General features: G+C 36.1%; 1 protein-coding gene across 2 annotated transcripts; it reads left to right on the top strand.

Moving 5' to 3' along the window:
• The first annotated feature begins 16,378 nt into the window (after positions 1 to 16,378).
• On the top strand, positions 16,379 to 17,408 carry LOC101899019 (protein dj-1beta). Of its 2 annotated transcripts, none has more exons than XM_059118028.1 (3): positions 16,379 to 16,531; positions 16,790 to 17,109; positions 17,172 to 17,408. In XM_059118028.1, the coding sequence occupies exons 1-3, from the start codon at positions 16,463 to 16,465 to the stop codon at positions 17,317 to 17,319; spliced, it is 537 nt and encodes a 178-aa protein (XP_058974011.1). In that variant the 5' UTR covers positions 16,379 to 16,462; the 3' UTR covers positions 17,320 to 17,408. The 2 variants fall into 2 exon arrangements, with proteins under 2 accessions (XP_058974011.1, XP_005186506.2); XM_005186449.4 differs by having other exon boundaries at positions 16,395 to 16,621.
• The last annotated feature ends 897 nt before the right edge of the window (positions 17,409 to 18,305 follow it).

Raw genomic sequence — 18,305 nt, 5'->3', positions numbered from 1 at the left:
CAAGCTCCCATTGATATTTGATATTTTTGTCCTTCGCAGCCGTAACATGCATTCTGTAACAACGGCATTTGGAAAATGTATCAAATACACCACAGAAATACCTAATTTTATCAAGATTGGTTCAGTTTTGGATAGATAGCTCCCACATATATCTTTGTCCGATTTGCCTTTTATTGCGCACAAAACGTGCAATATTAGTCCAAATGGGATGGCAATTACGATCAAATTGAGCCTAGAAACAAGTATGTCAAAATTGGCGAAAATCGGTTCAGATAAAGTTATATTTTTTATTTGTTATATATTTATTTGTTATATGAAGCTCTACTAAATATGCAAAGGGATGTAAGGTGTCATAAAGTCGGCCCCACCCGAATTTTAGACGTACCTAGTACCTGACGTTTGCACCACAATTTTTGGAATACATCGAACGTAAAAAATTTTCTGAAAGTTTAACTAATTAAACACTGACTGAAATAAAAACGTTTTAAAAATTGATACTTTATTGCATTCCCGCCATTGTAATATTTTCTAAATAGAAATATTCACATTTTGTTGTATTATTATATATTTATATTTTTAACACACAAAAAAAATAATTCAAGTGTCAATGCTGAAAATGTCCAACTTTCAACGCAACGCTGCAACAGAAAAATCGCTTGCTTTTATCACGAAACATGTAACCATGGTACTGAAAGTTAATATTTTTATCCGGTACGTCCGGCATCAAGTCGGCCCGCAATGTTTAGTCCTTGATAACCCATGCTCAGTATTGCCGAGTTGTTATCTGGTCGTATGAGCGTTGTAACCGAATTGAGGGAAATATTTATCATACGCGTCCTTAAACATTCTTTGCAACAAAGTCTTTGTCCGTGGGTTGCATTCAAATTATAATCCATCTTCACCTATAAAACTCAATTTTTTTGTGTTTTTTTGTGTTTGTGTGTTCCTTATAGACCCGAAAACGGTACCCCCATTCTCCTGATATTTATACCCTCCACCTTGAAAAGAAGGGGATATTAACTTTGTCTTTCCGTTTGTAACATCCTTAAATATTCGTCGTAGACCCCATAAAGTATATATATATTCATAATGAGCATAAAATTCTAAGTCGATGTCCGTCTGTCTGTCTGTTGAAATCACGATACAGCCCACATTATTTGACGTAGAGCGCCAAAATTTAGCAGAGCCATTTTTATTGTGTCTAGGATGGTTGGTATTGAAAATAAGATATATCGGTCCACGTTCTCGTATAGTCCCCATATAACGGTACCTCCCGATATTGGGTATTTTGATGATTTATGCCACATTTTGTCACGGATTTGTCTGAAAATTGGTATTTGTAAATCATAACGAGTCCCTGTACGTGTGGCGAAACATTGTATGTATAGGTCCACGTTTTGGTATAGTCCCCATATAACGGTACCTCCCAATATTGGGTATTTTGATGATTTTTGACACATTTCTTCACGGATGTGTCTAAAAATTGGTAGTTGTAGATCATAATGGGTCCCAGTTCGTGTGACGAGACATTGCATGTGTAGGTCCACGATTTGGTATAGCCCCCATATAACGGTACCTCCCGATATTCCGTATTTTGATGGTTTTTGACACATTTTTTCTAATGTTTCCTTTACCCTAAGGTGGAGGGTATTAAAAGTTTGGCCCGGCCGAACTTAATGTTTTTTTACTTGTTTTTGTTACTGTGGTAAATGGGTAATTAATTGTATATAAAATCGGTGATGATGGTACCTCTTTCTAAAAAACGCTTTAACTTCTAACCTAATGAGCCTTTCGATTCATGAATTTATATACGAATTTCTGAAACTTTCGCAATCGATCGTATATTTGTTTTGGGCGTGGATAGACCGACCACGCCCACATTTTTGACCACATTTATAGTGAAGAACTATTGGTCTTAAAACTTGGTAGGTATAACTTCAACAATACATCACTCAATCTTAACATGGTCTGGTGAGTTCAATAAACGAATACGCTCAGACCAAGTACAATTATGAAGCCGGGGATACATTCCTAGTATTTGGTATGGGCTACGTAATCCAAATGGCATTGATGAGCATTGACAACAGATCTCGCTCGCAATTGGTTTGGACAAATGGACATTGGTGGTGATTAACACAAAAATGTCCTACGGGGGTTTTAAAGTGCGTAAAAGCCACCACAGTAGCCCTACTCCACTTGTTTATCTCAAAGATTAAATAGGCAGAAAGTGATACATAAATATGATATGCATGGTAGATCTGTAGTGGGCCTCTCAAATTCATTTTTTGAATTACCGACAGAAATCGAACGAAAATGTTTGATGTAAAAAATAAATAAAAGTTGGCCACATTGGTATATATCGGTAGGCCTTAGCGACTAATTTAATTTCGTCGCTAGCTGCCTGACAAATTTCGTTAATTACCGAAATTATAAGCATTTTAATTTCACTGATTTTTGTCGGTAATTCGAAAAATGAGTTAGAGAATCGCACCACTGACTGTTTTTTAAAAACTTTCACAGCATGTTTTTATGCCCCTTCATTGGAGACAAGATATTTCAAAACTAAAACAACAGACCAGGGAAGCGGACTGTGCCAGCTGGTACATATGTGAATGTCCTTTTAGGACACTGAGAACAAAAAGTGAGCAACTTCGAGTAAATTAAAGTATTAAAGTATTTTTCGTCAAGCTATTTAGCATTCAATGTCCATGATGTCGTCCCACAGCATCATCGTGACCTAGCCCCCTGGGAAAGAATCGCACTTGTATGACAGACCAAACAGGTCGTATGCGGTTCACTTTGAACTAGCTCTCTTTAATGCGCACACATACACACGCAAGTATGTAGTTCAGTGGAACAGACGCCCTCAAATGTCATTCGCGTACATTGGCCTAAAACTCAAATCATGCGGTGGAACTATGCAAAACGATGCAAATTCGTTGGCAACTGACACACGCACACCTACTGAACACACATGCGTATGTGCAGAACGCAGCTAATGCAATCTTAAATCTTAAATGCACAAAAAAACTGGTCTTCCTGGCGGGCCAGATCTTGGGGTATCTGTCACTTAATTAAATAGACACACAGACGTACAGGCCAAAAACATAAAACACGTAAAGCGACGAGCAGTGAATGAAAATACGCTTCTAAGGCAAACACGTTTTCACTCGCCTTGTCTCCTCTTTGAGAATGGGGGAACATATCGCGCTACCTTTAGCTATGAAGTTGTAAGTCTCCACTAAAGCATCTAAATTTTTTGCTTCGTTCAGTAGGGTTGAAGGATATCCGATGCATGTATTTGTATCTGTAGTTCGGTTTTATATTGATTTTTAGTGCCGATTATGGTCATATAATTTTGATGTTGTAGCTGATATTTAATCACATTTTCTACTGCAAGATTCTTAATGAGACAAAAGAAATATAGTTCCGACCAGGAGCGGCGAAATCCAGTTATTTTTGATTTGAATCCAAATTGGTGTTTTATGTTGGAATAAGTTTTCTGGGAAAGGAATAACCGATTCCACAAAATATCGATGTCAATCATCCCATACGTAGATCGTTAAATCGACTTGGATTTTATACTGATGTTGTTGCCAACGAAGTGATAATCTTATGGTGGATGCTATAGAAGATTGTGTAGTAATACATGGACTTACAATTAATTAAATTGTATTACTAAAATACCAAAATAGGTTTTCATTCGTTAAATTTACAAACGAATTGAAAAAACTTTGTTGCGAAAGCAGAAGACTTTTGGAAAATTTCAGAAGAAATAATTCGAATTTCGTCAAGCTATTCTGCAAGAAATTAACTTTTCTTACAAATTTTAAATCTCCAAAGATTGCCAAACCACCAAGGAACATACAGTAGCAAATGATAGTCCACAACAAAAGTGTTTAAATCTCAAATTTCGAAAGCTAAGGGACAATAAATTACATAACCCGGAGTTGGAGGCGAGTTGTTTTGTTTTCTACCTCTGCAATTCTTGTTTTGATTATCTTCCCATTTTTGATTTGAATGTCTAGCTACTATTACAATGGATCTCCTTCCTTTCAGTTCGAATTCCTTCGAATTTCTGAAAGAGATATTCTCCAGGTACATCAGTTTTTTGACGATTTTTGGCCAAGTGACGATGAGCCATAAGATTTGTTATATGCATAAATGGAAGGCGTTTATTATGTCCATATGAAAATTAAACACATAAATTATCTAAAAAACTTTCTCACAAATATTCCATAGACTTCAGACAAATAATGACTGAGAATAAAAAATGCCAATTTTTTTGAAATTTAGTAAAAAGGCAACAAATTGCCATCTCCCTTTCAGGCATTTTTGGAAAACATTTGATTTCATTTATTGCCCGCTATCGTTGAGACTATTAAGAGTGGTCCTTCATTTGTGTCTGTTTTTTTTTTTTTTCTTATTTTCATTATTTCTTATTTCTTTGTCATGCCTTCTTCAAGCTTTTTTATGGCTTACTGACATCCAGTCCAGTCGATTTAAAAAAGACGCTTTTTAGGGTAAAAGCGTGCTAAATTACAGTTTATTGCCATGTTTATAATCCCTCATCATGTGACTGGCTAGCTGATATAGCTGGCTGGCTGGCTGGCAACCGTGTTCGCACACATGTATGACCATCCATAGTTGTGTAGGTATGTGTATGTCCAGTGCGGTGGATGACCGCAAATGATGCTGATATTTTGTGAATCCCAATTGTCCAGAGTGTTCGGTGTTCGGTGCGTGACCTAATTTGGTTTCCTACAAAACCTCTACTTGGCCATGCAACTCGTAACGTTCAAATGCATTCCAGATGCAGTTTTTGGTTTCTTGATTCTCTTTAAGGTGTTGTAGTTCTGGTCTCTTGCTCCCCCGTTCTGCATGTAAGACTCAACAGGTTTTTTGGTTGGTGTTCTGTATTCGTATTTGTTGATGAACGATGATGACTGGGCGAAATGTTGACTCCGGTTTGCCAACGACCTCAAAAAAATAGAGCATTGCGACACATGGACAATACCTTGAATTTTGCGAGACAGATTTGTCCAAATGGTTTGGGTATTGGCGTGAAGCTTCGCAAGCAAAAGGTCAACCAACAATGCAATATACTTGCACTCGGCTAGGCGAATCACGTTTATATTTGGTAGCTTGGAGAGAGTGGTTACGAAATGAAAGAACAAATAAAGGGTGAATTCTCTGTATCTCATAGTGGGATAATTTCATTCATGTCGTATAGCGAAAAAACCCAAAATCTAAAAGATATTTTGAAGGAAACGTAGAATGGCCAAAGCATTTCGAAGAGGACAGAGAGTGGACATTACAGAGTCACAATACTGACACCAGCTGAATGGGCAACGGTTGTCCAGCTATGGCAACGTCTATTGAATACAATTTTGAGCCAATATTTTGGTTTTTAAAATTCAATCGTCATGCTGCTCTAAAATGCGTTCTTAATAGAAATATGACTCGTTTGGGAACGATCCTTCGGTACGGTATGATGTCTTTTCTTGGTGTTGTTTGTCTTAGTATTTGTTGCACAGTGTAACAAGGTATCATGACACTTTCATTGCTGCTCTTTCGATATGGTGATGGCACATTTTTAATTAGACACCCGCTTTTGGCCATCTTCACATTCATGGCAGGCTTCGGTGTCAATGAGCCTAAACAAGTCATGTGGCCACCGACTGATGGACCGATTTGATCATATGCCCGCCGGTTTTCAAACCTTTTTCAACGCTAAGCATCCCTGCCGGTGACGATTTCTCCCAGCGTGCAACTTTACCAAAGAAATTCGAATTAAGACGTCCACGAATGGAATTGGCCAAGGTTGCAGCCAATGTTGTCACCGTTGTCACATCGGCGGTTTGCCGTTGCAGATGTCGGTGCACCCATGCTGTAGACAAGTTCGTACAAGACACGCTGCTTCCAACCACACCAAAGACAATGACGGTTATTATTCGAATTATGTGTGCCCATTATTTGTTAGAAACAGAGACCAATCAGCAGTAAATGGGGGGAAGTTACCAATTTTCAAAACGATGGATGCGTGGCAAGGTAATTTCGGTGAATCGCTCAAATTTAAAGAGACAATTTGGCACTTTGCCGCAACGACGGGAATGAGGTAATATGTAACCGAAAATGCGGTTGTGCAGAGTAGTCTGACTGTCTGTGTGTTTGTGTGTGTGTCTTTTGGAGTTGGGCGACAACAATAATTTGTTAATTGCAACTGCAAACATTGTCAAGAACAATTAAGTTAATTGTTTGATGATGACTTTTTAACGCTAATAAGTTGGGACGAGGCCTATGGAAATTACATCACATTGGTGGTGAGCAAAACGATGAAGGTAACATTCAAGGTTGAACTAAAGCAAAGGTGATGAGCAAAATATCCAGAAACACTGATAACAAGGTCGATTGTGAATTAGCTTTATTTCTTAGTTTGCCGCATCTCAGTTAATCTCATCAGTTAAATATAGCTAATGCCATTAAATCGGAAGGTGTCGCACTATTTCTCGGGTTCACATAAAAAGGTGACAAAAAGTAGAAGGACTTGGCAGAAGAGGATGAAATTTGGTACATGGACTTATTATTAGCTAATTAGGCCGAGGAAAGGTAGGTTTTCGTATATTCCCCATATAACTGTAGCTCCCGATATTCGGTACTTTAACCATTTAAGCCACATATTATAATGGAATTGTTTCATATTCGGTATTTGGCCATCGTATGGCAGAACATTGTCTATATAGATCCACGACTTCCTATAGTCCCCATGTGACGGTACTTCATCGGAAATGTTTCAAATTTGATTGTTAATATTCACAATAGCTACCAACCACTGTAGCAAACAATTGACTACATAGGTTCACGAATTCCTATAGCCCGCATATAACGCTACCACCCAATGTTCGGTATTCTTATGATATGAACCGATTTGTTTTAAATTCTATGTTTATATTCTGTAATGGAATCCAAATATGATTATGGAACTTTTATATATGGGTCCACGATTTTCTGTATCCCCCATGTAACGGTACTTCCCAATATCGGGAATTTTCATGATTTTTGCCACATTTCAATATAACTGTTTCAAATTTGGTACTTAAAACTCACAATATGGAATATATATAAAAATTATCTATGAAGGTTGAAGGTTTGGTATTCGCCCGTTTATAATATTTAAAGTTTTTACCAAACTCTCCAACAGAGTTCGCTGGGATTTGTATTTTTTTTTTTAATTAACTCCCTTGAATACTCAATCCGAATACTTTTATTTTTAAAGGTTTTCTTCACCTGTTGGGATAGATATTAAATGTTCGGCCCAAAGTCGACGGTACAAGTTTACCAATTCATCGGTGTTTTGTTCAGATCAAACTTTCCGAATATAGCAAAATGTCGAGTTATCAAATTTATAAATAATAATAATTTTCTAAATACTTTCTAGAATAAGTATAAACTTCAAATCGCTTTCTGAACCGATTGCAAGACTGTTCATTGATTTTTTAAAATAATAATAAACTGAATACATTATCTCTACTCGCCGGCTGTAATTTTTATTTCGATCTCTAACATGTCCACCGTATCGAACTCATTCCATCAAAGCAAATCGTGTACCAATGCTAGTACCATCCTTATCCTAAAACTCAAACCTCAAACATTATCAGTTTACGTTCTAGCAATGACGCCAAATTAAGTAAAACTTATTACTTATCATGCACCTGTGGTAGGGATTTCTAGAACCCTATCTCAAAACTATATCCCAATATTGTTACCTATCTAAAATTCCAAAATATCAGCTCACACAATTCACCTTATTTATTAACATTTAGTATTTTTTGAACGATATTCTCAAAGCTCTTTTTTCGTAAATACTTTTACCGCATACAAAGCTTAAGATTGCCATGTCCCTGAACACCCAAGTCCATCAAAGACAAAGAGCCCAATACAAATTCGGGTTTTGTCTCTTAATTAGCATATAAAGGCAATGGTACAATGTTTGGTATTTAGTACACGATTCTGTGTAAGATTCTGTGTAAAAACCCGTATGTCTTTCGAAGAATATAGACAATGACACAGCGTCCATTACCTTTGGTACCAATTTAGTTAGATTTCCCAACCTTCAGACACCAGTCATTTAGGAAACAAAGCTTACCCTTTGGCAAAATTCCATGCCACATAATTCGATACAGTTGTGTACTTTTGCGTACCTTTTCAGTTCGAATTTCACCCACGCACATCAACAGTGCGCAACATGCCCAAAGTTTGTGCCTCTGAGCCTTAATAGGTCAGACACTTATCACTTAACTCTTGTAGAGGTATAGGATATATATTAAAGATTGCTTGCTATTTTCCAGGAGAATAGCCCACATTGTACAGCCGAAGTAAACTTAACGAAGTGTTAACTCGCTGTTTAGTTCAATGTCGCCATGTATGGCCTCACTAGCACCCACACTGATGGTGACATTGACCTATTTGGATTCGTTTTCGTTGTAATTGACATGTTATTGTCACTACCCTGGCCCAATCGAATTTTTGTTTGCACCTTGTGAAAGCTTTGCCGCAAAAGAATGCGGCGGAACCAATCATTTTTATCCCAATACTGCGATTTGAATGCCGTCCATAATAAAATCCATTTGCTTTTCATGTCAATGGCACACGCCTTGTCATTGTTGTCGGCCGAGTGAAACAACAAACACATTATCAAAAACGCTGAAAGGGAAAGCTTTTTGTTATTTTAAAAAAATGTGTGCAAAAAAACAACAACAGCGCATGCGCATCGCTTCCAATGAAGGTGAGTAAATCTGGTACCAGATTTACAGTGAGATCCGTTAATTTTATCACGCACCGAGCACAGAAAGCATCTTTTGTTGGAAAACTGAATGGAAACGACAATGGATGGCGACAAATTGTTGGTGTTGGCTGCATTTGTTGACTCCGCTTTGAGCGTGAGCATACCTAAATATTGTCACACACACTTACGCACACTGTCGCACGGACACCATACGGGCAGTCTAATGCATCATTTTGGATGATTACACATGGCATGGTGTGTGGCAAAACCCAGCCAGCACTGTCTCCACAATAGGGTCATGGAAAAAACACACAAAAACAACAGCAACAAATATGATTAATAATATCGTTTGACCGGCTTCGAACACAAAGGTAAATGTACAAGAAGAAGAAGAACAAAACCAAACAAAAACTCTGTGGGGTTTTAAACCATGGAGTACAAGCATATAAATATCGGTATGTATGTACGTTTAACCCACATGGTGGCCATGTCGCAAACCGCTTTGAACCACCTAAAGTGGCGTGAAATTTCACTGAAGTGTCCTAAGGAAAGCTCATCCAAAAACACGAATATGTTTGTATGCAGATGTTCATCTTGATGTGACACCCTTTCAGTACTGCGTGCATACTTTTACTTACATACACGCGTAAATAGGTATGTAACTCTTTTAAGGAGGAAAACGTTGGTTCATCTCGAAGAGTAAATTAATTAAAATTATTAATATAACTCTCAGAGCGAAATGATTTGTATGTATTGTGTTAAATCCCATAATTCCCTTGGCTGATTCTGGGACTTCCGCAATAACGAAGATTTTAGTAGGGAAATTACGCTTCTTACAAGGTATTGCCGGTATGCAATGTTAGCAGTGAGGTTTGTGCCCACCTCAATTGTTCCATGCTTCTCATAGGGCTTCATAGGTCTTTGTAACTTCTTGTATCCAAGTTTTCGAATCATCGATTGCTATGTTATTAATTACGGTAAAATAACTTCAAGGAAACCCCTGATTTGTGTGTGTATGCAATTCATTTGAGTACATACAATTATATTTTCTGAAAATATGGGCCAATGACAATGATGTACCTTCTGCACCGCGAGGCCAAATTGCAAAACGAGAATGGAAGCACTGAACGGCTTCATTCCGGGTAAATGTCAAATAATTTTGGACCAACTTCTTCATGCCTGCTAATTGTTGACTAGGCCTTTCTATAGATGTGGAGCGAGCCCCAATCGAATACGTTGGCAGAGTGAACTGAAAATCTATTACTATTCGCGTTACGTCGCTCGTTGCCAAAACAAGACATGTATCATTGGTGGTACATCATCCATGCCTAGATGGTAGACGCACACACACAAACACTCACACACAGTGAGTATCGCTCAAAATGTTCCATTAAGAGGTACTTTCCCTTTTATGACTTTTTTATGAAAACACTAACACTCGCACCCAGAGAAAAAGTGAGATTTGCAGTCGCCGATTGTTGCAAATGTATTGTTGCAATGCTATGTGCATACATACATACATACCAACATACATAAAACGGGGCATACATTGATCATTTCTTCGGATGGATGGATGGATGGATTGATACAAAAAAATGTTAGCATCATAAATTTCCAATCATACAAACAAAGCTCGCCTCAAACACACATCCACACTCACGTTGTGCCCAGTTAATATTTATTTGAAACTTTTACCTAAAAAAATGCACCGGCGTACTCGTCTCAGGGTACCAGAAGAAAGGAAATGTTTTATGGGGCGTGAAGAGTTTTCTTTTAAAACTCGTAATTTCCACTTCACTGCAGATCCGTCAATCTGAAAGACCTTTAGGGTCGAAAAGATGGCATCGTTTTTTGGAGTTTCGAAATCTAACGATTTCTGCACAATGTATACCTATTATCGCTCAATTGTCCACTATTTATCTTTACAACAATGTGAAGGCCATCGCTTATGTCTATTCAAGAACATAGGACACTTTCGGACACGTATATATTTTATCCTCAACCACTAAAGCTATTCTTAAATCAGCCAAAAGTTTTGGACTTATATCATATACAAATAAATGTGTAGGCTAAAAAGTTTTAAAATATACCCCTTCCAGCAGATGTCGGCTGGTTGATCATTGGCACAGACAAATGAAAATATAGATAGCGAAAAGTTGGTTTTGTATTTTTATCCAGATGGCTCTCATCATGTTTTGCTGATTTACGCGTTCAACCCACATTATTCCGGGATTTTTCGATGTTTCACATTTATTTTATTATGGAACAATTTTCAACTGACAAATATCCTACAGTTGTTGTTATTTTTAACGTTTTAGAATTGAGTGACATCAATATTCTCACTCAAACCCCTGAAACGATATAGACGACATCTGCTGATCCGATTTTTTCCGAAGATAAACGGTGAGAGCATTTCGTTGTCTGTATTTTCATTTGTCTATGTCATTGGGACAGTAAAGTCACTGAGGGCTAGTGAAGTCACTCGACTTCGAAAAGCATTTATTCATTTTTCTGCTCTTTAATATTATATCTATATTCTATATTTTTATATTTCACGACATAGCCGGGTAATTTAAATGTAAACAAAGTCACTTTTAAGTTTTTAATTGATAAGAAGTAAGAAATCATAAAAATATTCAATATTTTGTATTTTGAGGGAATTGAGCGAACAGACTTTTGCTCTCTCACAGCATGAACGACATCTATTGAAGCACTTTTTTCGAAGATAACAGATGGGACAACTTTTTAGTCTATACATTTATTTGTCTATGCCAATATGTCTATCTATAATGACCTCTTGAAACCCTTGAAAATGCGCCCTTTCGAGCTCAAGTAGAACACATCGGCCAAACCGCTTTACAAGCTTAAAAATGATCTATAGACACAGAAGATCTACCGACTATCTTTAATCTGCCACGACTTCCAGTTTAAGTTAAAAAAAAGAGTGAGCATATGAACAGGTCACGTCTTCAGAATATTTCGAGTGGTACAACACCATTGTGTATAGGGACGCCATCAAAATGGGTGTCAGTTTGGGTACGGGTGTTCCCTTTAACATCAACTGGCCGCAAGGAAAATCTTGCAAAGTTAGACCATTTGGTACAGATTCTGGTCTTGGGGATCTTGGCGGCATTTGTTCTTATTTCATAAAATAAATAACACAAAATTACAAAGTAAACACCCCAACTTGGGTAGGCTAGTGTTACAACAACAAGCTACTGTCCAGCTAGCAGCTGATTACAATTTTTTCCTGAGTATGCCCTACTTCTGTCACTTTCCCTCTTTCGGTTTCTTGTTCAGGGAACTATATGAAATACAGCTCAGATTTGGATATAGCTCCAATATATAACTTTATCCAATTTCAAGTTATTTGTGCACCAAATGGGTAATACAAGCCTGAATTGAAAAGGCACAAATGCCTCGGAAAATTTAGTAGAAATCTATTCAGAGGAGGATATTCCTCTCATATATTACTTCCTTTCGACTTTAATTTATAACTATAATCATAGTTGGTATGATTTAATTCTCACAAGTTACCCATAAAAACTTTTATTTGTAATTTTTTTTTTTTATTTTGCAGATGAAAAGCATTTTAAAAAAAACTGTACTTTCAAATATATAATTTTGAAATATTTGGATTATTAGTCGAATTGGCATTTACTTGTCAGCACGGCCTCTATATTCAAATACACAATTAAGGAAATTTCACGTTAATGGGATGATAAACATTCTCGTTTACCTGGAGCAGAAATGGGAGCATGCACGCATACATACAATAAATAAATACATGTGCATATGTACATACATATGTATGTCCTTTGTGTACATTGCGACAAGCGGTAGGTGCGTATAAAAACGTTGTTGCTTCGAATAACAACTTAATGATAACATACACAAACGTTTCGTTTTGACCGGTTGGCATGTAGTTACATTTTGTTTTATTTTATTTTTTGCAAATGTCCAACAAGTCTTAAGGGAAAAGTCTTTTGTCCATATAATCACAATCATCCAACGCATACGCCTTTTCTTCCTCATCTCATTATGTCCATGTGAGTTTTTTCTTTTAAATTTTTCAATCAATTGGGTCGAAAAAATGATTTAATTATTATTTCTGTAAAAAAGTTTTTTCGTATACAAATGGGCCCCACATCCATATAGTTCATGTGTATATGGAAAAAAATCTGGTATGGGTATGTCTGCATGTAAGTCGACCCATTTTAACGTCCTCTTCAGAGTTTTGAAGAAAAAACGAACGAAATACGCAAAGACAAAACTTTTACGAAAAGAAATTTAACGATTGCCAAAAATTCCTTAGTTTCCATAAAACTGAAGCATTAAAGCGAAAGGCATAAATATTTCTCAGAACAAAATGTCTGCATATCAGCAATGGAATCTGCATCAGCCAATTTAAAAGAAAACATTTGTTCATGGCATTTGGAAACATTGGGTTGTCACCCGTCGCTGCAAAGGGTATTTCTCCTTTAATATGTATTGGCGAGTAGGTTTAGGTTGTAACTAAAGCGCTTATCGTTACATTCCCATTAAAGGTGCAGAAGAAGCTAAAAGATGACTTAATCCAGTAAAATAACGTCTATGTATCTGCACCTTTAGAAGACATATTAATAGGTTCGTTCCCAGTAACATTTACTCAGTAAGAAGTTACTAATGAAAGTTACTAATAAAATATAGACGAAGAAATGCTCTCACTGTTTATCTTCGAAAAAAATTCGGATCAGCAGATGTCGTCTATGTCGTTTCGGGGGGTTGAGTAAGAATGTTGAAATCACTCAATCTTAAAATGTTAAAAATACCATAAACTGTAGGATATTTGCCTGTGGAAGATTGTACCATAATAAAATATGAGTGAAAATTACGTGAAGTCGAGTAGGTCAACCGCGTAAATCACCTTGTGAATATGCAAGAGCGTGATGAGAGCTACCTATATAAAAAAGACAAAACTAATACTAAAAAACTAAGAAGGTAGGTCAAATTGCAAGTATAGAGGTCTACCTGTTTGGCTTGTAATGTCAGAATTAGTATCAAAACAATAAAAAATCAAACAACTTGTTGCATTTATTTTGAATAAATAATTGAAAACCGCGATAACTGAATGAAAGGTCAACACTTCTTTTCAAAATCATGTACTATATGTCTCTAAAGGATTATTTCGCTACAAAACTCTAGATTTTGTCGATGCATGCGTTGAAATAAACATTTTGAAAACACCCGAATTTGAATGTTTTCTGAACAATTTTTTTGTTATTGAAAAGAAAACACATACATAAACAAAAAAAGATGACGTATTAGGCCAAGAAAATAAAAAAATTGAAATCATATGGTAGTTCTGCCCTACCTTGATATCATTGTACCATGGTTTTCCATATTTTTTTAAGTCTATGCCATGGTAGAAAAATGGTAGAAAGGTAGATGCATCGACGATTGGAAACATTGATACGTCATAACTTTTTTTAAATGTTTTTTTTTTTTAATGAGTAAATTTTTATATGTTTTTTTGTTATACGACACCAATCGGAGGTTGTTATGACATGCACTTTTTAACGATTTTTACAAATTTGAATAATTTTTCTTTCAAAATATTCAATTTCAAATTTGGTTTGACAGTTCATTGTCCCAGCACCTGCGTCGATGCGACTACTTGTATTCTTCTACCATGGAACAGCATTTTGCAAAACATTTGTGAGATCACAGCTGATCCATCGAAACAAATTTGGCGCAAATCTTAACGGCAGAAATATTTTGATGCAGATTATTTGTTTTTACATTTTCATTATAAAAATAATGAGTAATAAAGAAGTTAAAAATCGGCTAATTTCAACCGGGCCGAACTTTTAATACTCTCCACCATTTGGAAGGAACGTGACAAATAAAAAAATCGTAGAAAAATACAGTTTAAATGAAACCGTTATTTGGGGGCAATACGAAGACGAAAACCTGCATAAGATTTTTTTGTCAACTCCGAACTTTAAATACGAAATCTAAATCAAATCCGGTGAATAATGTCGCTAAAATCATCAAAATATACGAAGACGTTGACCTGTATCAATTGCGTATACAGGTTTGTCATAAATTGTAGGACCCATTAAGATCTTCAAGTACGAAATTTGAAACCATTCCGGCAAATAATGCCGACATGGCCCATTAACGAACTTAACATGCCTGCTGGCAAAATATACATGTCTGCGAAATGTTTGCCTTCTATGTCAATTCGTTGAAAAGGTAGGGTCATTACATCAGACAGACGAACATATCATATACTTTTTTAAGTCTGACATGAGTATTTCGAGGAGTTACAAACGGAATGACAAAGTTAATATAACCATTATGGTAAGGTGGACGGTATTAAAACATAAACCGTTCCCATACCCAAAGTTACGATCTGCAACAAATAACTATTATTCCTGCAATTCCAATTGATATAGATATGGACAATGATGTTCCACGGATGCACAATTTTTGTAGCTGGATTTGACACGTAAATTAAGGAAAAAGCTCATAATCCGCTTTTAATTTATTAATAATAAACTTTGTTTCCGTTACGTTCTCCGTATCCATTGTTTTTAATCATTTTAATAACTTTTTTCCGCAAAAAAATAGATTGCTTAAATTTGTTTGTTTGCTTACAAAACAACTGATTATTAAACAACTGAGGTTTCCCAGTAAGAATTTGCAAACTCTCAGTAACTCAAATATCAAAATATCTCTCTCGTTTCGCTCTCACTTTTTCTCACTTCAACGAGCAGCTTCCAGAATTCCTTCCAAAATTCGCAAACGAATACACATAATATGTTCAAGGTACAATGAATACAAGGTGGGTTAAATTTCCTAAATTGTGGATAGTACTTTTAGAATTACTATAAATAACAGCGATTACAAGTTTCTTAATTTTGTACATTTGAAAATATCGCATAAAAATGTATGTTCATATATCCATTGTATATAAAAAATTGAGATGGCAAACTTTTTTCTATATCTACAATGTAAATGATAGAAATTACAGAGCTGTATATTATTTTCAATCAAAAATGCTCATACTATGCAAAACTTTGATAATTATTTCTGTGTTCCAGAACGACAATAATACTACAAAGGCCCTTTTTTCTAAAGTATGTCGAAAATATTGCAGGTTCTGGAACAGAGCATATATGTACGTTTACATTCGAAATATATATAAGGGTTATCCCTGATAATTGGCCAATCACAACAACTTTGACTATAGGAAAATTTATTGTTATTGGTCCATTATAAAGGTTAGCACCGGTAAATATTTTGAATACAAACCCGCTATAACACAGATCATATCATAGAATGTAGTTTTATGCCTTTTTTATTACTTGAGCTGTCCGACTTTTGGTGGTTCTAGCAGATGAGTTATTAAGATCAGATATAAATTTTTTTTAAAAGTCAAATCATTCATAAAATTAACTTTGCTCGAAACAAAGTAAACAGCTAGCTAATATTCTTGATCGGTAGTGTGTACCATACTTTAACATCATAAAATCGTTGCATAATTTCAGGCATTTATAGGTAAGGAAAAGGAAAAACAAAAGGGAATAAAGGAACCAGCTATAAAACAGAATCAAAAAACGAGCAAATATACTTACACATATATAATATTATTATAAGCTACCTAGTTCCGGAACTATCGGATCCCCTTGGATGCTCGGAAGGACTTGGGCAACACTTCTACGTGGTACCAATTCAATTGTGCAACAACATACTCGCTCGGTAATGTCGAAGACAGCTTTGGTTATTTTGGCCAATGGGGCCGAGGAAATGGAATTTGTTATTGCAGCTGACACCTTGCGAAGAGCAGGAGTAAGTTCGTCTGACATTATTTCTAGAAAATTCTTCAATGCGTAGTACTCTGCGATATTTTAAGAATTGGAGTTTGGTGACATTTGCGACTTTTGGACGACCTACATTTGACATTTATGAACATTTGCCGGTCAGACAAATGACAGAGCTTATTTTCCATAATTGCAGATAGCTGTCACAGTTGCTGGTTTGGCTGGCAGCGAGCCGGTGAAGTGTTCCAGGGACGTCGTTATTGTGCCAGATACTTCTTTGGAAAGTGTCAAGGCAACTAAATTCGATGTTGTAATTTTACCAGGTGGTTTGGGTGGATCCAAGGCCTTGGCTGCCTCTGCGATGGTTGGCGAGATTTTGAAACAACAGGAAAAAGAAAATAGGATTGTTGCGGCCATTTGCGCCGCTCCGACGGCTCTGGCAGCTTTTGATATTGGAAAGGGGAAATCGTTAACGTCATATCCATCTTTCAAGTCACAATTGGAATCCCATTACAAGTAGTCGATTCGTTTGAATTCCTTTTGATTTTGTCATGCCAATACTTTAAACATATTTACAGGTATATTGATGATCAGAAAGTTATACAGGACGGAAACCTAATCACTAGTCGTGGTCCAGGAACTGCTTTTGATTTTGGTCTCAAAATAGCTGAAGTCCTAGCCGGACCAGAAAAGGCAGCCGAAGTCGCCAAGGGAATGCTACTTTAGGACAACATGCTGTGACGCCTTCAAATCTTTAATTTATTGTCATGTGAAGTATATACAATAAATATATATTATTTTTTGTAATCCCACAAGTACTGCAATTAATTAAAAAAAAGGTAGTCGCATAACAGAGAACGAATGGAAAACGATTGGATCCGTTGTGTAGAAATGTAATATTTTCTAAGTATTTTTATTTACTAATACAATGTTCCAGTACCTGCAAGAATCTACTAGTTTTGGAATTTTCTTCGATATTACAGAATGAAAATCGGTTATGGTATTAAAGACGTTACCATTCTTTCAGTTCTGGAACAGAGCATAATTCTGTAATAATCGAGTTGCATATAATATGTCACATAGTACAAAGAACACAAGATGGGCAGGCCATAGCTATCAACCAATTCTTTTTTTATTCCAATGACTTATCATGTCAAATTTAGATATGTTCGTGTTTGTATTTTTCTCAACGATATGAAAATGTAACATCAAGTTTTATTTAGCAGAATCTTCCCCAACGACGGACAAGAAGCCTACTTTTGACAACAGATTGACAAAAAACACTATTGGGATTCGAATAATTTGAAATAACAGTTATGCTTTTGAATGCGAACTTAGTTGTCGAATGGGCTTTCTGCTTATATGTGCTGATACTGAACTTATATAAGCCATGATCCCAATTGTTTAAAAACTTTTATGCTTTTGAATGCGAACTTAGTTGTCGAATGGGCTTTCTGCTTATATAAGCTGATACTGAACTTATATAAGCCATGATCCCAATTGTTTAAAAACTTTTAAGTTTATGGTCAAAACTTAATTTTTTGTCCGACCTTACTTAAGACTTGAACTAACCTATTCTACTTGAGATATTTTCATAGTTTTAACTCCATATGGTCGTGATGTTGGCACTCAAACGGTTTTCTAGATTTATTGCAAGATATAAGTTCCGATAACCATAATTTTTAATCAGAGTAAACTCAATCGAATTCGAG

Source organism: Musca domestica, unplaced genomic scaffold (genome assembly GCF_030504385.1).
Source record: "Musca domestica strain aabys unplaced genomic scaffold, Musca_domestica.polishedcontigs.V.1.1 12, whole genome shotgun sequence".
Classification (NCBI taxonomy): Eukaryota; Metazoa; Arthropoda; class Insecta; order Diptera; family Muscidae; genus Musca; species Musca domestica.
This window is presented reverse-complemented; position numbering and strand designations above follow the sequence as displayed.

What these genes read in the sequence shown, in the direction of transcription:
- LOC101899019 (XM_005186449.4), top strand. Translation starts at nt 16,463, where the DNA reads ATGCTCGGAAGGACTTGGGCAACACTTCTACGTGGTACCAATTCAATT. An exon ending in ACACCTTGCGAAGAGCAGGA is followed by an intron (nt 16,622 to 16,789) that starts GTAAGTTCGTCT and finishes CCATAATTGCAG; the next exon opens with ATAGCTGTCACAGTTGCTGG. An exon ending in CAATTGGAATCCCATTACAA is followed by an intron (nt 17,110 to 17,171) that starts GTAGTCGATTCG and finishes ACATATTTACAG; the next exon opens with GTATATTGATGATCAGAAAG.